This window comes from Centruroides vittatus, unplaced genomic scaffold (assembly GCF_030686945.1).
Source record: "Centruroides vittatus isolate TY-2023 unplaced genomic scaffold, ASM3068694v2 contig_717, whole genome shotgun sequence".
In the NCBI taxonomy this organism is placed as follows: domain Eukaryota; kingdom Metazoa; phylum Arthropoda; class Arachnida; order Scorpiones; family Buthidae; genus Centruroides; species Centruroides vittatus.
In genome coordinates this window covers 1369726-1390087 of record NW_027122456.1, presented here as the reverse complement: position 1 = coordinate 1390087, position 20362 = coordinate 1369726, and the positions used below count along the sequence as shown (strand labels likewise).

Below are 20362 nucleotides of genomic sequence, written 5' to 3'. Positions count from 1 at the left end.
CGAGTAACCGAATGACGAAAACCAACTCTCTCATTAATAAAGTCAAACGCTGAATTTTTAAAACCGAAAAAAATTATTTTGATAACTAAATACACCTATACAATTTTAAATTTAATTCTGAACGTTCCAATATAATTGTAATCGATTTTGTACCGTTTCAAGAACTCGCTTTTGCATCCCAAATGCAAATAAATCACGTTAATTTTATACAAATCTCTCTTCATATTTTACGAATAGTAATCTCTCTCTCTCTCTCTCTCTCTCTCCTGGAATTTATTTCAGTTGAATTCAAAATATTCCAGCAGTAAATGGATTAACTTAATTTTATTCTTTGCACTTCGTGTAGTATATAGTAATGGTTCCTAAAGTGTGATCTATAAAAACAACACACATCAAAATCTGCAGTGGTGTTCTACGATTAAATTTCCTTTCAACATCATACCTTTATAGGTATCACTTAATAATCCTTAAATATGATAAAAATTTTAAAAATTCTATTTCATTTTTTTCTATGTAATAAGTAGAACAGTAATGAATTTCATAGAGAAATTTCATGAATCATCAAATGGAAAACTAAAATTTTGATTTTTTCACAAAAAATAAATTAAGAAAGTAAAAATACCCAATAACCAAATTCATAAAAATTATTTTATGAAAATTTCTGTAAAAACGTAAAAAAATTATCATTTACGAGGAATCTAAAATTATTAAATTTGCTACTTTTAAATTATTTTGTTTTGTAGTAGTCTTTTATATATAGTTTCAAGGTTACAAATAATTACTGAAAATATTTATTATTAAAAATTATCTCTATGATAAAGTTCTGATCATTTGATTATACTCTAGTTCAAGAAGGTTAAAAGTTATCATTTTCAAAATGTTTAAAGTTCTGTTATTCAATTTCTAATATTCCATTTATTATTCAAAAACCTTCATTTCATATATTTAATTAGTCATAATAATAATAAATCTAAAAGTAACAATAGTACTGTTATGCAAATTTAAAAATCATTCAAGTGTTTGTCGGCATGAATAATTTGCAAACATGTTTACAACAAAAAAAAAATTTCATTTGTTTTTACAAAAATATAAAATCACATACAGTAATACCTCAGTTTTTGTTGACTTTGGTTATCGTCGATTTTTTTGTAAAAAATTTCTCTCGGTTTTCGTCGATTGCCTCGGATTTTGTCGGCATGCCCGAGTGACCTACCTCGCTGCTAATTTTGAAAAAACAAATGGCGACCCACGCATTTTCCAGCTCGGTGTGGCGTTATTTCTTGTTCTGTGAGCATTATCCCGCGATGACCCGCCACTGGCCAACATTTCCGTTCCCCGAATACCGGGAGTTTGGTTGTGGGTTTGTGCTTTGCCGGGATGGGCTGATCACTTGGAGTTTTCCGGGTTTTCTCCACGTCTGTAATGCCTGAATAGCGGAAGTTACCTTTAAATGGACCTCCCAGAAGGCATTATTCCCCGAAATACAATCATCATAAACGCATACAACTATCATTACATGACAATTATATCACACTTTACCATGGGATGATATAGGCTAAACAATTCCATTGCTTTCCTTTAGATTAGTTTTTTTTATATTAATTTCTTATTGCTTTTAGTATTTAATGCTATAGTAATTCTCTATAAAATGTATTTTTGGTATGTATTTTGGACTGTCTAGAACGAATTAATTGGATTTACATTGATTCATATGGAAATAATTGCCTCGGTTTTCATTGGTTTTGGATTTTGTCTATTGTTTTCAGACAAATTATCGACAAAAACCAAGGTATCACTGTAATTTGTTTTTAGTTAGTTAGTTAACATTTAATTGAAAATAAATGTTAAAATGTAACATATTTCTTCTCTTAAAAATGTTCAAAATGATACTACTTTTTTAATAGTAATTCATTAAGCCATGTTTAAAATTTTAATTTATAAAGTACTAAGAAAAATATCAATCAATCAATCAGTACCATGATTAACTGTACTGTTTCAATGTAAATTCATCAACACTAGAAAAAAAAATCTTATTTTAGATGAAATTTAGATATAGAAATATATTTAAAACATTGACATGTAATTGAGATTTTGTACAAGTGTTTATGACACTGTAATTATACAAAATTCTGTTATTTCGTGAGTAATACATTTACTATAGCACAATAAGGCTATGTTCATACTATGTAATAATGATTAAAATCCTAATCAGTAATGATAAATGAATATTAAAAACAATGTGATGTCAAATAATTCAAGGATTTTATTATTAGACATAGGCAATTCATGCTATGTGCATTCCTTGTACAATGAATTATTGTACTTTTGTTTTATGACATGCATTAAGCAAACTGAACAAACTCTAAATCCTACAAAGTATACTATTGAATTTATTCTTATGAAAAATATCAAGATTGTCAGAAATCATCACAAAGGAGTTTTTTAATCATAGTTTTTGGAAGAAAGTAGAAGACATTAGTTTTTAAAATTATTTCAAAACATCTAAACAAAATACAGGGTGTTCCTGCTCAAATTTTCCAATTTGATTTGGCTAAACCAGCAATTCTCAACCTTCTTAAATTCGCGACCCCCCAAATAGTAAATATATATAAGATTAATATTTTGTGACCCCCACCCAAAGGAGCTAAAATCTCAGTTGATGGAGTATTTCCTGGAAGATAAAAATGATTTTTCGAAGAGATGGATGGATACTAAATCAGTTTGGTGAAAATGTTGCTGCTGCTAAGTTACCAGTTGAGATTCACGATCAGCTCATCAAAATGTCTGCCAACAAAACGCTACAACTGCAATTTACATCTGAAGATTTAAATACGTTTTGGCTTGCTCGTCGACATGAATATAGAAATTTAGTCACAGAAGCATTGAAAATATTAATCCCTTTTGCCACGTCTTATCTCCGTAAAAAGGGTTTTTTGTCTATGGTTGCGCTAAAAACTGAATACAGAAATAGTCTTTTATCACTTGAGAACAATTTGCTTATATGTGTTTCTAATGTAGATCCACAAATGGAGAAAATGTTAATTGAAAAACAAATGCAACCATCACATTAATTTCTTTTCTTTACATGTGTATTTATTGTAAGTAAAATGTTTATAAGTTTATAATAAATGATTTTTTCACATAAAATGATTTCATTATTGATTTGTGACCCCCTTTAATATCACTGCAACCCCCAGGTTGAGAAATACTGGGCTAAACAAATTAATGGTTAAAGATATAAATTCAACAAAAATTTCAATGACAGAAAAACTAAGCAAAATTCACTAACAAAAAAAAATCACCACATCTCTACATGCACTCCAGTAGTCATGGTGACATCAAGGTAGTAGGTGATTTCCCACTATGTATGCCAAAGCATGTCCTGTCTCACAGTGGCAATGGCTGCAATGATGAGCTTCCAAAGATTCCGAAAGTCTGACCAAAGTTGCATAAACCATATTGTTCACATAACTCCGAGAAAGAAATCTAAGGGGATCAGATTGGGAGATCTTGAAGGCCGTGCTATCAGGCATACATGCACTTTCTCCTGTGGAGAAACAGTGACCAGACAATAATCATTGTGATTCAACTTCTGCACTATCTTGCAGTATGAAATAAATATTTTAAAAAATCTTGAAAAACTTGAGATTTTCCCCACCAGAGGATACTTGTTGCTTTTATATATCTCAAACCATTCATTTTTTATGGCAAATTAAAAATCAGGTACTTCCAAAGCAGAACACCCCTTATTTGAAAAACTATCTTTATTAACTTTTCTCTGTTGTAAAATAGTGGCATTTCTTGAACACAAAGAATACAAATACAGGAAAAAGTGTAAGCCACCAGAAAGCCTACAAATGATTGTTATGAATGTGACATCATCAACTAACTCAAATTATTCAAATTAATCTAGTTACCCAATTTCTAATATCTTAATATGTTGGTTTTATTGTGAGTTCTTATCAACTAGTCTAGCCATTGTTAACTGATATTACAACACAACATAATTGTTACATTGTTGAAAAAAAGAAAAGTTGTTGGCATTCAATTGAATTGTGACTCGCAGTACAATGCAAATCATTTTTAGAAGTTAAGCTGATTTGATATACCAATGTTTGTTCTTTTTTATGGCATTTTTCCCATTTTCAACAAAACTAAAACCATTCTTTCTGTTTCATATACTCTAAATGTATACTTTTTACTATGTTTTCCTTCATGTTGAAATTTCTGGGATATTCATGTTAATTGATCACTACTACAGCAACAATAATTAGTATTAATATTTCACAAATACGGGTAAATAATGAAGACAGGTTTTGTTAATAATATGAACCCAGCCTATCATCTAAACAATTTTTATTTGAAATATTTGTATAAGAAGAAACGATTGGATGTAACATACATTTGTTCAATTTATTTGTTGGAAATAGGAAACAGTTTCAGATAAATTATTAAATGCAAATGAAATTGTGGTTATTCAGAGGAAGATTCGATCAATCATGATATGATTTTATAACAGCAGTTTTCAGTTTAATGCCTATTGTGGACAGGTAAATTTCGAACTGACTTCAAAATAATAGAACTGTCAGCCGATCAATTTTGTTGTTTAATTTTAGCAATAAAAAAATCTACTCTAAAACATCTATACTTTCCATATGATTTCATCAAAAACTTCTTTGGTTTATAATTTTTGCATACAAATTGAAAAAATTCTTCAAAAAACTAAAGCCTGAGAAGCAAATCTATCACTGAGAATTGTACTTAATTAAAATAAAATATGGAATAATTGATTAACTAAGATATATTGTCTCTAAAGTGGCATACAAAATGATTTCATCTGTTTCATGATGAAATTGATTTTAATTTGCAAAGAACTGCTGGAAGGAGATGTGTACATACTTTACAGTGTTAAGACAATATTCCTTTGTGCACTGTTATTTACAGTTATATCAACTTTGAAACATGTACTTAGGTTTAGGAATTGAGAAGTCTACTTAGAGAAAATGCAAAGTACTTTTAAAAAGTACAACAACAAATATGTAATTTAATATATGATATAAAATTTTAATAACAACATTAACATATAAAAATTATATTTACAACAGATAATTATCTTTATGTAATTTTCTTACTTTTTTAAAATTAAAACTCAAATCTAAGACAACTGAGGAGGAGAAGAATGAATGGCAAATATAAAATGCATATGGTCATGCTGATAAGGCATGAAAAATAAGTTGTTTTTTTTAAAATTAAGCAAAGTATCAGCAGTCAAGCACTGAATAAATAAATTCATAACTTTAATTTGTTCATTAATACACAACTGATAAAACTAATTCTTTTGTTTGAAACTACAGAAACTGAATTTTTATTATATAAATCTAATAATCATCATAAATACCTGAAATTCAGAAGGTAACTGCATGAGTCGCTCCCTTTCCTTATGGCTTATACTTGGTGGTAAAACATTTAAGAAAGTATACAGTAATTCCAAATTATCTCCAGTCACACATGATACAGTGAATATAGGAGCAATGCTTTCAGATACTAAAATACTTGCAGCAGTTATTGCATCATCTTCAGAAGATACTTGTAATGGTACCTAGTAATAATAAAGTCAATTAATTAATGTATTAATTCTAAAAAACTGAATTAAAATCTGAAAGATCAAAACATACAATTCTAACAGGTGTAAATACTTAGTATTAAAAAAAATGCATAATATTGTATATCAATTTTAAGACTAAAGGTTTAAGAATCATTGGGACAAACATGAGTCTCACAAAATTCTACACTCAAATGCATCCATGGATCCACTAGAAATTTTGAAAACAGACTCCGAAGTGAATTATAATAATGATTGTCTTCCAAATAATAACTTCAAAATATCTTCTGTTTACAAACAGCATCACTTTCTTTTAAAGGTTGTTGTACTTTTATCAAAATTTTCTGTATTTTTACATTTAAAATTTAGTCAATAATCCATTTACCAAATTGAATGAACTTTTAAGCAAAAACATTTGAATATGCAAACACATGCACTGAAGAACTCCATGAATTCATTCCAAGTATACACAACTTTCATTCCCTGGATTCATTCCCAGATCCCCAGAATGGCACAATGACTGTTGTGCAATGTTAGTAGAAATATGCATACCTACAAACTGCGAGACCATATCATGACAATTTTAATGTAAAAATAAATTCCCAATATAGGGTAAGCATAATATGAATAATATAAACAGGAATTATTATATTTAGGGATATTTTTGTTCAAATGATTTTATCCGGAGGGTAGTTTATCTTGTAGCTGCGAATTATGAATAGCTATTGGTGGCAATTTGTAGGAACACTACTATTAAGCATATTTATTATTTGCTAAACTTTTTGCTTTTCAAGAGAGGCTTTTTTTTTTGTAAAAGTTTCATCATTCATAAAATCTAAAGGCAAATAATTGAAAATGTATTGGTATTGCAGGCTCTCTTCCCATTCCTATGGTCACTTCCCTTCATTTAGTAGATAAATAAGTTTGTTTCAATAGGCAGTATTGGTGCACAGAGTTTATATTGTTGTATGCTTCGAGAGGGTTTTGAAAATTTCACGTAACATGTACATCTATTATCATTTCATACCACTTAACCCACTGATGATATCTTGTCTTTCAAGTATATCCAATTAAATATTGGATATACTTGAAAGACAAGAGCTTTTAATTACTCTCTTTTTAAGTACTAAGTTACAATAAAATAAAGAAATGTTGTATATTTACGTATATTGTATTAATATATGTTCACAAAGATAGAATAATATGCAAAACCAAAGACATTTGCATTTATCTGCTTGTGACTAATTAGACTACACCACAAAAGTTGCTCATTTCAGGCTAATGAAAACAGTTGCTCTTCTCAGTTTATGAAACATTGCACACATAAGACTTAGTCATGGCACACTAACGAGTCGCATGATGATCTTATGATGAATTTTGCTTCATAAGATCATCATGCATTGAAATTTAATAAAGTTGAGACTATGATTCAAGAACTGAGTAACTTTGATCTGGCCTAAGAATCACTTCAGTTTTCATATTAATCAACCCAATATAATGCTGAATTATAAAATCCTTGTATTAAATGGAGAGCTATGCTAGAAGCTATCTGATTTGTCCATATGTGTCATTATACATCTGCACAAAGTATGCATCTACTAAACACTTGGTTTCAAAGTTGATACTGTTAATATAATGTAATAACAACTGAAAAAAAAGTAAGTGTTAAAATATAAAAACACATTAGAAATAAAAAATAATTTGATAATATGAATAAGAGAACAAATAGTGGGATATAACAATGATTCTAGCAACATAAATATGAATGAAAAGGTAAAGTGACTATGATAGGTAATATTAAATTAATTATAAAATTCAAAAAACAATACCTTTTTACAACCTGGTCCTTTAAGAACCCTGTGCAATTGATTCAACGTAGACTGTAAGGCAGCGGGACTAGCTAAATCTATTTTGTTGACGACGACTACAATAGGAACTTCCAATGCCATTGCCAAGCCCAAGTGCTCCCTCGTCGTTCCGACTACTCCACAGACGGCACTCACTACTAACATTGCAAAATGAGGAGAGTGGCCTGAAATAATTCATATTGATAAAATTTTTTGCATCTTAATTATAAGAAATTTCAATATCAAATTATTGAATTATAAAATAAACATTTAGATTAAAATTTAACATTTGCAAACTTAAGTCCTTTTGTATTAATCTCAACATCAAACAATTTTCACACAACACAACAGATATTGTCAAAATGATTAATTTTATAGTGAAATCATTCCAGATTTCAGTCTTTCCCCCAAACTGTAGCTCCATTTATACAGCTAATTAATTAAATCCAATTTCAACTGAAACTGAAGCAAAGCTAAAATATGTAATTTGTTTTTCCAAAGTAAACTTATTTATTGGCAAAAATAACTGAAATCATATCTTTTAATCTGCCAAAAAAAGAAAAAAAAAACATTTTACATCCAGTTGTGTGTTTTTATAACTATTGTAAAAAAATATGCCAAATTATATAATATACCTTATTTTCACAGAATGACTGGCATGCCGGTTAAACTGTGACAAAAACAAAATTAAATCAGATATAACAAAACTAGTCATTAATTAAACATTAAATAAAACATTCTTCTCAGTACAATAAAATAACAACATTGTAATTTGACTGACTTAAAACTGTGAAGAGTTTGTTTACAAGATAATAAAACATTTAATGACTTATTGATGGTGGTGATGGTGTGGTGGTTAATGCTGACAGTATCACAGTTTTAGAATAAAAACTCTCTCATTTTATGTGATAAAACTCATTCGTTTTTTAATGCACCGTCTAGAGGGGTGCATAACCTCACTTAAACCAGCATACCAGCTTTAACCATACAGAAATATCTGATTTCCTGGTCTCCCTAGACAGACTGGCATGCTGGTCATTCCACAAAAATACAGTAGTAGTTAATATTAAGATAACATCAAATTGTATCTACACTGTATATATGAAAAAAAATTATCTTCTATGTCTTTCTTTATAATTTCCAAGGAATGTGATAAGGAAAACAAAAATACCTTTGAATTTTTACATAATACAATTTTATTTACTTTGTTTGTGAAAAAGTAGATCTTGTAAATAATTGCCTCTAAGTTTGCAAATTATTATTGTTTCCAACTTCAAAAAGTGGTAATCATCAGTCATTATAAAAGAGCTTCCAATGAGGTCAATAAAACTTTGCAAACATAAAATTATGTATTAAAATTTTACACAAATTTTTGTTTACAAATAAATTTAGGAAGATGCTTTTTAAAAACTATGAGGGCTGTTGCACACAAATGTATAGTGGTACCTCATACTCTGAATGTTTCTTCTTCTTCTTTTAGTTCATATGGAGATACTAGCACTTGTGGACTCTTTGTCCGACATTACTTCGCTCATTGGTCAAAGAAAGCGACCAGTGCGAGTGACGCAAGTTTCGTGTTCTAGCACGAGATGGCAGAGTGCGATGTTATTCGATGTTTCAGTTTGAATGCTAAATTTAAGAGAAATTCAACCCCAAGTTTAATGCTTCAATGTTCAAACTGCACATGCAGCGAAAAATGCACTCACTGCATAAACACCATATGTTATGTGCTCAAGTTGTCTCTTGATCTTGCTGTGAAAGCATTGCTTGCATTACACTCATGTTTTCAGTGCTTTACGTGCTTTATTTTTGGCATTTTTGGTTGTATATATAACCACCTACCTATTAATCTTGGCATCTAGGAAATGAAAGCAATGAATCATAAAAGGTTGTAGTATTGACTATTGAGGTGAAAAAGGAACTTGAGAAAATTCTTTAGTACAGATAAATGAGAAACAATTGACTGGTGATATCACCACCAAGAGGATTATTTGCGAGAAAGCCATCAAACTGCATAATGACCTTAAGAAATGAGTCATTGTATTTACTGTATGTTAGTGAGCAGTGGCAATTTTCACTTTACTATACAATATTTACACATTTTATTTATTGTTTATGTTTTAATTTATTATTTAGGGCTTTTAATTGTAATCAAAACTCTTCTAAACCTATATTTTCATAAATTCAGATGAAAGAAAAAAGCAAGAAAACTACACAATGTTAAAGACATTACATAAAAATGCATACCAGAAATGGAAAATGGAGATGATTGGATTTATACAGCACAAAATAAATATAAATTCACTAAGCATTTGCATAAGAAACCAAATTATTGTAAAATAAAATGTTTCATTTCTGAATATTTAATATCTTAAAGCTAATATGGTACTTCTTAAAAAAATTTTCTACACATTCTTAGCTAGACAAACTGTATTGACTATAATAATTGTACAGAAATATATAACTATAGAAACTGTACTGACCTAGTTATAGACATACACACAACAGCAGCAATCGAATCAAAAATAGATCAACATATCTATAGATTTGTTTAAATAAAGTAAATAATTAATATATGTTGTACTTTATAATATTAAGTTAACATTAATAGTACAAGTTTTATTATTTTAGGTGTATTTATAAAAATAAACTACATCAAAAATATGATTTAAAAATAAATATACAAAGACAGGAAATAGTACTGAATAAAAATAAAAGTATTTTCTGAATGAAACTGTTGCAGTTCATTTAGAAGGAAGATTTTATTGATTAAAATTATAAAAAGATTTTTTGGAATTTATATTTATTGAATATATTTTTGAACTATTTGTATTTATTAATACATACAAGATTTCAGTAGATTTGAATATATAAAATATATTATATCAAATATAACTCACCAGTTAATCCAAAAACAGTTGTTCGAAGATATTTGTGATGGCCAGCCAGATCAATGAATGTTATTAATTTTGATGAGGTTTCGCAGATTTCTTCGGCAGTTCGGCAGAGACCGTAAGTCACCGGTGAACCGTGAGAATTAAATCCAAGAATTTCGCGACTGATGCTAGATGTACGACCACTTTGAATTTCGTGGAGATGGCGAAACAAATTTAATCTGGCACTACCATGACCGTTATCGGGTTCACCCTGAGTCAGAACGCCCAGAAGTGTACTTTTTCCAACGTCCATATTCCCTAATACGGCAACACGGAGTTCTATAGTCTGCTGATCGTCCGGCACTTTTCGTACTAACACCTTTTAGAAATATAATTTTAAGTACCAATTAAAATCTCATTAAATTTATGGTACTTTATATTTAACTGAATAATCTATTAAGGCAGTAATTTTATTTTGCAGAAATATATCTATATATTTTCAATAATCTGAAAAAATAAGTGTAGGAAAAAAAGATTATTATTCTTAGTTATTTAGTTTCTTACATAATACACTGAAAATAAAAAGTAAATAATATTTTGGAACTTAATTTATTACAGGCTGAGGCACAGAAAAGTAGCCAGTCTGTAGCTTAGCAAAACTGCAGAATAATATGAGAGATCGTGAATTTAAGGGTCAATAATTTATAGAATAAATTATTATTTTCATTTAAATTATAAAATTTACATTTTGTTAAACTTTAATGAAATTTTATCAGAGGATGCGTAACCAGGAACTTCCTATAAGGGGAAAGACATAGTTACTTTCGATTTGGTTTTTCTGGGTATAATCCCATATGTTAGTAATTGAAAGAGAGAAATGTAAAGCATTATGTTTAAAAGGTGTTGATACCAAATGGAAGATAAAGTCAACCTGAAGAAAGGGTCAAAAACCCACATCAAACACGACAGAGAAGGAAAAAGAAATTCTGGTTTGATGGAAATCAACTTCCTTTTGTGGAGTCTTATCACCCCTCTCATCACAGATTCAACTGATGATTTTACTCCTCAAGATCGCCCCCATGCATCCTTCCACTTGGGAGAAATCCATCTATTTGATTAGACATTGACAAAGAATATTAACGCAATTTGCACCAAAATCGGGGAGTTAGCCGCCTATCTCTCAGAGAAAGAGTACGTATCATCAGGCTTCTCTGGGAGTTCACCAAAAGTTCCATTGAAGGAAGAAGTAAAGTAGGAGTTCTCCACATATATACTTTGGTTAGGAGTTAACCACAAGTATCTCAGGAAAGAGAAGGCACTCCATTGATAGAAGAACCCTACAGAATCAGGAATAACTTACAAGGAATTATGTCCTCAAATCAACTCCCATAGCACAGATGTTTGGAACTATAAGTGAAGACCTAGATACTCGAAGACATCTAGAAATACTACTGACATTGTATGTCTTGTTAGATAAATGTAAATTTCTCCCCACACGCGAGATAAGTATAGTTCGTAAGATAGATTAATCTCCATTTGCGACTTAGACATAGTTGTAAGATAGAATACTCTGCCATATGCAAGTTAGGCTTAGAAGGAATAGCCATTGATATAGGCTTAGATGGAATTATGTTATTTGCATATATCCGATTGTAATCACTTTATTAATCATTCAATTTGTGTATATTTTTGTATCTATCATATAATTAGATTTAAATAAATATATTCGTTTTTTGTTAAATGCATGACTCATCCTTCCGATGCACTCCCGCTCGTCCAATCGACATTACCATGACTTTTTGTGTGATTGATCAATGCGTGGTTATCCTCGTTAAATAAAACCGATAACCTGGTGTCGGGTCCCTGACGTTTGGAGACAAAGTTTTGCAATCATCGATCTCTGCCATTTTCATCACTTAATATAAGTCCCTCCAAAACACTCATTATTCCAATTCGGAAGCCATACCTTAGACGACAGAGGGTTAGTTTTAACAACTAACTGTCGATTAAGTGGTAGAAAGTACTTTTTTCCAACTTCCTACCCCCGGCTGACCTCACAAATACAGAGTAATAAACCCAGAAGCCAACTGCTGGTATCACTGTCATAGAAAATGCAACAGATGACCACTTTCAGCATTTATACACAGATGTACTCATCAAATCATATTTGGGAATATCTGGTGTAACATAGTGACATCAATGGCAGCGATTGTGTGGCTAATGATGTCCCAACATTCTTGTATTGCATGTGAATTTGCATAATACAGGACAATGATGTTCAGTGAACACAACAGTCTCCTCAATATAGTTTGCTCACTCCACGTGATACACTGGGTCAAGTCTTTGGAACTAAACAGAGGCCAGTTTTTTGTGCACCACCCTTTATTTTACTACATTTTTTTACATTAGTAATGTGCATACCATATTTTACAGACTACAAGATGCTATGGACTATAAGACACACCTGAATTTTGGAGGCAATTTTTCGAAGAAAAAAGTGCATCTTATAGTCCGTAAAATACAGTAATTAAAATGACATTATGGAATGCAGTTCTAATTTTAAACTAAGAGAAGTTTATCTATAATTAATAGTTTTTAATATAGAATATTTGCGAAGTTAATAAATTACTTACTTTTTTTTGGAAACAAACAAATTTTACAATTGGGATAGTCAGTTTCAGTTGACTTGTATTATTCTAAATTCATTGTATTACAAGATATTAGGAAGTTTGATTATTCTTAATTAAAAAACTTTTCTTTTGTTAAATTCTTTCCCTTAAAATTAGTCTTAATTATTGCAATTAACTTGATCAACATGCTAGTTCAGTTGTGCATTTACAAAATCTGATAAATATACAGTCGACTCCGCATAAGTCAATACCCCAAGGGGAAGTGGAAATGTGTCGAGTTATCCGATGCGTCGACTAAAGTGAAGTTGGAAAAAAAACCACAAAACTACAATTAATAAAATACAGTAGTGCTTTATACAGTAACATAGACTTACAAAACATTGTGTTCTCCATTTACAATTATTCTGTAAATGATAAACTGAAAAATTTGTTTAGTGTTGTTTGTTTTGAGAACTTAACTATCTCAACTTTCTTTTTCAACGAACATGAATGCCTTGAAAACATCATCTTTGCAATTGTCACTTGTTGGCAAATAACGTCTAAGGATTCTTAATGCCTCTGGCATGAGAAAATGCAAAATTGGATTCTGGTATGACGTTGATGTAGATTGTATATTTTCTTTTTGTTAACTGTTATTATTTTATACATAAAAAGTTAAGGCATTTTTATTAATATGTATATATATTAATAATATTAATGTATTATTATATTATTAAATATATTAATTATATATTAATAAATAAATCAACTCCCCCTCCTGAAAAAAAATGAGTTCGCACCACACGTGCGGAGTGAATTCATTTTTTCAGGAGGAGTGTCGACTTATCCAGTAGTGACGAGTTAAACGGTGTCGAGTAAATCGGAGTTTTTTTAACATTAAACGCCTATGTAAGTCGGCTGGGACCACAGAAAACTAACTACTTAACCGAGGGTGTCGAGTTATCCGGGTGTCAACTTATCACAATTCGACTGTATTTGAAAATATTAATGCAGAACTATTGTAGGAATGTATAGAAAACACAGAATTACCTTCCATACACTTGTAATTTAGTGATTGTAACAGATTAAGAGAGACAGCTGGTCTTCCCAAAATGCATGCAGTGTTTACAAATAAATATATAATGTTCATCAATCTCTGAATGAGTTCTCAAAAGTGTGATAAGTCCTAACAAGAGCTAATTATAGCGCTTGGATAATTAACCATAGGGTTTTAAGTAAATTTACTAAAATATATACTATTATGTCTAAAGATTATTTTATAATCTACTATTAGATTTGAAACTATTAATAATAAATTAATTTAAAATCAAATTTACTTTTTACTTAGAGAGCAGTTAACACAGAATAAAACACTATCCTTTGTAAAATCTTCCAAATATCACTAAATTACTCATGTTTTATCTATTCAAAATTTTAAATATAATACTTCGGTAAATAATATCACCATATACAATAAACTTTATTCAGACTGGAAACTCACCTCAGCAGCTTTCCTGGGTTCTTCATTTAAATTAACAGATACCGTTCGTTCTCTTAATACGGTAAGAGTTGCTCCAAGTTTTTCTGCCATCAAATAAAGAGTATGTAAAGATGCAGCCATTTCCTTTGAGGTTAAACCAACCAACATCCCTCCATCTTCTACACCAATTTCATAAATAGCTTCCCCTTGACCTAAACCATAAAAATTTTTAAATTTAATTGAATCCTATTAATATTAAATTCTGAAATCAAGAAAAACTCGATCATCCACCATAACTGTTGTAAAAACTATTTGAAATAAATAAATTTATAGAAAATGAAATTTTTGATTCAAAAAGAAAACTCTTCCTAATAACACTTTCTGAACTCTTCACGATTACCTTTCACACCCTCAGTTTGAGAGTGAATTTTAAAATTTTTATTTTTGGACTAGTTCAAAGTGCAAAAAAATTACAAACGGTAGAATTTTGATTATTCAAAAATATCAGAGTGAGATAATTTTGGATAATTGGTCACATTTGAAATGGAAAAAATATAATGGTATTTTACATTTATTACAAATATTATCTTTAATTCTAGTATAGATACTCTTTGACCAATGTGAGTGAAGCAAAAGTGTGGGAAACAGAATTTGAATTCAAGCTGCTCTACTAATGGATAAAATGATCTTTCCTGAGGCTTTTTTATATATACTGTTTTATATCTTCTTATGTTTGACATTGTACCCATTATGTCTGCAAATTGCCCCACTGTGTCTCAATGAAAAACTTAAGATAATATCTAAGCATGGCAGTTATGGCAATCACTAGTAAGTTTGGGCTTTTGCAATCAATGATAGCCAAAACTCGTGTTACATAATATACAATATGGAATGTAATGTACTATATAACCTTGCTTATAGCCTATTTTTATTCATTTATTTTTATTTTAACTTATGATGTTGTGAAATCTGGAAGTTAAAAAACTAGAAATTTCTGAATTTTTTCACTCCAGTTATAAACAGCTTAATCAACAACATTCCATACCCGGGAAATTGTTGACCCTAGACGGGCAACGATCGCCCCCTAACTATCAACAAGCCGTTATTCCCTCGGATGCAGGTAGATCATCTTGCACGATGGTTTACAGTTAGCGTCCGAGCTAGTCGTTTATTTAAATCCCGGGAACACCTATGGCCCAAAATGCGATCCGTTATCGATCACGTGACGGGTTTTCTCATCAAAAACTTATAAAAGACGCTTCCTTCTCCCCTAAAAGGGCTCTCCGATCGTCTCTCCGTGACGAAGTGCACGGCGCCGTCGATCGAGCCCGAAAGTTTCTAAGTTCTTAAGTTCTTATAAGTGCCATTGTCCAGCCTACGAATTCTAAGGTTCTACATGATATCGTCCCATTAACCGATTCTCCGTCATCCCGAAAATCATCGTCACTTCTGAGAGAATATTCGTCTGTTACGAACTTGTTAAGAGGTATGAAAAATATTTGTAAACTCTCTCTCTCCGAACCCCTTTTTGTATATGAGGGGAGAAGTGTAGTTTTGTTCGTTTAGCTTTTAATAAATCTTGTTTTGTTATAAAATGGTGTCTTTCTTGACTGTCGGCTTCGTCTTATCGTCGACCCCATCCTTCCTCCTCATCCACTCGCGTAACATGTAACGCGCCATCAACGTAACAGCCATTCTTGACAAGTGAGTCGCTGGAACGGAAGGTACGACTCCCTCTTACCTCCCCGGGATCTCACAATGTGCTTGTTGGAACGTAACCCCATTATAAGTCAAGGTGAGACTATAAAGTAAAACAGTAAAAAAGACTGACATGAAAATCAAATACATATAGGAAATACTAAAAATAATTGTCTAATTTACTAAAACCAAGCACTAATACATTTCAATCTACAATGTTGTATTAAGAAGACCATAAACCTAAATTATGATTAAGACTGAAAATGTTAGATTAATAAATATTTACTGCATATTAAACAGATATGTTTTTGTTGTTAAAGCCAGTGCAGTTACAGAAGAAAATCTACAGTGTACTGATAAAACTGAGTTCAACGAAAAAAATATCTAATAATAAAATTAATATTAAAATACAGTACTCATAAAAATTATTTATCATAGTTTGCTTTTGAAAGAAGTCACTTATTTTGCTTTGTTTCACATAACTTTGTTCTTTTTAATTTCCCTAAATCTCTGTCTTATTTGATCACATCATGAGTTGAAAAATTTGCTTCAGCTTGTATTTTTAATCATGTCAATGCTGCTTCTAATGATCAGTGTGTCAGTGTATTGGCACAGTAAAGCATTTGATAAACTAGAAACTTGTGACTCACTAATCATGACTTTCTATTTGGTCTGTAATAAATACAACCTAACACTAGTATTGATAATTATAAATTCTCAATACTAGTGTAACACTGAGCCTAAAGAAAGTTGCCATCAATTGGTATTGTGCAAGAACTTCATAATTTCTGAATTAGTACTCCTTGAAGTCAAATTTAATTAATTTTGAACAGTTGATTTTTAGATGATCAATGCACTACTGTAATTGTAATTTAAACTGTGCTGTTGAACATTTTTCAATTTCCATTTTAATAATTTTGATTGTGTAAGGGGCTGTCCATAAATCACATCTGCATTTTTCTTAAAGTTTTTACTCCCCCATCCTGTCCCAGTTTGTCCAAGTTTCCATAACCTGCTCCCCCTCTTTGAACATTCAATATAACTCAACACCCCCTAAAACCTCTATCACTATGAATGATAGATACCATAAGTAGAAATGTAACATATGAGAAATTTTGAAATAAATGTAATAAAATGTATAAAATTTAATGAAATAAACAGACTTCCACCGAAGGTGAATTCCTCCCCATTTCCTTGATCGTAACTCCCTCCCTCCCTTCCAGTGTGGATGTCATTTACAGACAGCCCCTAACGAGAAAAAGTTAATTTTTATTAGATTTTTTCAGTTAATAAATTTCCTAATGTTTATAAAATATTAATAAAAACAGGGTAAATTTAATAAATTTGTACTTTACTAAATAGATAAAGGAATAAAGATATAATTATCTTAGCATGCATCCGTTGAATATGACTTAGTTATCCAGTAACTTAAATTTCAGAAGAATTACTACATCTACAAATGATTTGAATAGCCTAAAACATAAAAATTCTGGAAATCTACAAAACCAATAGAAGCTTTGGATGTATTAACTATCAAGATAAAGACTTTTTCCACACATGGAAATTGCTTTATAAATGTTGATATGCTTAAGATCACCGTCTTTTAACACTAATAAAGTTTTGTAATCTCACAAGCACTTTCGACATGTATAGAATATCTTCTTCAGGCAAAACAAAAACAAATTTTAGAATGCTGATATAAAATTTAGCTTAGTTGCAATATTTTGTTTCATGTTAACAACCAATGTATGTTGCTGTTTTACCTCTGTTCTACTTATTTGACATTTTAAATTTAAAACCAAAATGTAGCCAAATTATATAGGGCTCTATTACTACTATTATTATTAATTAAATGCTAAGTATTTTGGCACTAGAGGCAGACATTAGGTATCATCTCTTGCTAAATTTAATAATTGTAGTTTCATAAATATTTTAATAATTAATTTAGAAGGTTCTGGAAGAAAAGAAAAGAGAATTGGCTTGAAGTGGGACTTGAACTCACAACTCCCACTTACTGCGCACAGTCGTGTTGCCAGGCTACCAGGACATTCGTCCGATTCTCATTTCCAGAACTTATTAATTTAGCTTTATCCATACTCAGTTACTTAAAGTGCCAAATTACTTAGCATTTAATTAATATAACCTGATATAATTCAGCAATCATTTGGCTTTAACATAAAACTTTCAGGTTTAGATGTTTATATTTGTTTTAAATTTAATTTGTGTATGTTCTATTGTGTATGTTCATGTTCTATTGTGTATATGATCATTTTAAATTTAATTTGTATGTTCGACAACCAATGAAAATCCATTAACTGAGCTGAAAATGTTTGTTTTCATTAAATTATACTTCAAGTAAGTGAGGGGGAATTTGCTTTTAGATGCCAATTTTTATTTATATTTCAGTAAATCTAAATATATAAAATTACTTGTCCTGACTGAGTGACATTCATCATCACCCAGAGCAAACCACTGAACCTAAAGTGGTGAAATTTGGTACACAGTTAGGGTACGTCATGAAAATGCACACTAAGAAAGGATTTTTCGAAATTCCTCCGCAGGGGAGAGAATTAAGACTTCTACTGTACTATTTTAGATGCAATTTTTTGTTTTTAACTACGTTTAGTCTTCATTGAGTAGAGAGGTGTATTAAATTGATAACATTTCAGACATTGTTAAAAAGTATTTTTATATATTTCAATTTTTTAACCAAACATTTGAACTGTTTTAAATTTGAATTTGTTATTGCATATTGGTTCAATTATAAAATGATTGTAAATGTTCCAGAAAATTGATCAAATTGAAAACAGTTTGTTTGATTCTCAGCAATTTCCATCATTCTCAGCAGTAGGTGTTATATAACAATTACTATGGTTGTTGAAATACTGAATATAAATGGTATTTGCTTGCAAAATCCACATGGGCAAAGCCGTAGGTAACGGCTGGTATAAATATAATTATGTCTACATGTGTGCAGTTATGATTTTAATATTAGTAGATATTACGAATTCTAACCTTCTCTTAATCTCCATTTCATTTGTGTAACCAGATGTTCAAACCGACTTTTAGAGGGATTGACTAATTTCAACTTATATTCAATATTTCCTTCGGCTGCTTCTGGTGGTAAACATACTGGTAGAGGAGACAGTGAAGATGCCACTCCCTCATCCTGTGTTTCAGGATCAAATAATCCTACAAATGATTCCATCTGTAAAATACAGATCAATGAATTAAAAATAATTCTTATTAACTAAATTATTTTTAATAAGAAAATAGTAAAACTTACTACTGTTACTTTATATAACAAATGGTTATAACATATTTTGTCTCATTTTATTTCATATATCTTAGAATTATAATTTACTTAAAGCAAATAAAACTTTAAACTGTCATTTAGATAACAGTTCAGATTTTTATTTGTTGACAATTTAATACTAATTTAAAAATAATACTTTATTACTTATTACATCACATCTAGAATGTAAATTATATTAATCTGTAAAAACTACATATTTGTATATACAGTATAACAAAGCAAATGATATGAATTTTAGTTTTTAAAAATAAGGTTATGAGATTTTATTTTTAAAATAAACATTTATATTATTAATCGTAATAAATAAAATTGTATGTGGTGCCATCTGTTACAAGATTTTGTTATAAAAAACATTATATTATTATTATAAAATGGCCAAAGGCTTAATTTTGAGGATAGAGATGAATTTTATAAAAATTGTAGATGCTGACAAAAATCTTCATTAAGTCCGAAAACATTATTTTAAAAATAAATCTCATAACGGGCCAGGAAAGTTATGCAACTTGTTGCTAGATTTTTTAAAATATAATTTATTAGTTGTATTCTAATGGCATGAATTCAATTCACTATAGTAATATTTTAGTAGAATTATATTTAGCATATATAGATTTTAAAATCATCCGATATTTACATAATCATGTAATATCATGTGAATACAATAAATAAAAAATAATTTGAAATGTCTGAAATAAGATGTGACCATCCTCTATATCCTCACTTCAACTTTTATCGACGAAAATTTAATAAGACCAATGCCCCTTATACATAAGCTAGCGTGCCAAATTTCATTTCTTAATCATTACCCCCCAGGGCTGACTACCATTTTGACAAACTAGGCAACCGTCTAGGACACAAGCTACAAAAGGGGCACAAAATTTCAAGCCATGCTTTATTTATATTTTACTAAAATATTAAATTAAATAGTGATATATGA

The 20362-nt window shown here is 30.0% G+C and overlaps 1 protein-coding gene across 2 annotated transcripts in view; it reads right to left on the bottom strand.

The window, feature by feature from the left end:
• Positions 1–20362, bottom strand: part of LOC136980676 (GTP-binding protein 2) — a 39636-nt gene that overhangs the window by 2659 nt on the left and 16615 nt on the right. For both annotated transcript variants that reach the window (XM_067276838.1, XM_067276839.1), the window contains exons 2-6: positions 19128–19320; positions 14436–14626; positions 10350–10704; positions 7432–7634; positions 5399–5599 (exon numbers count right to left, since the gene is read on the bottom strand). In XM_067276838.1, the coding sequence (XP_067132939.1) occupies positions 5399–5599; positions 7432–7634; positions 10350–10704; positions 14436–14626; positions 19128–19320 (1143 nt within the window). The remainder of the gene's footprint in view (positions 1–5398; positions 5600–7431; positions 7635–10349; positions 10705–14435; positions 14627–19127; positions 19321–20362) is intronic.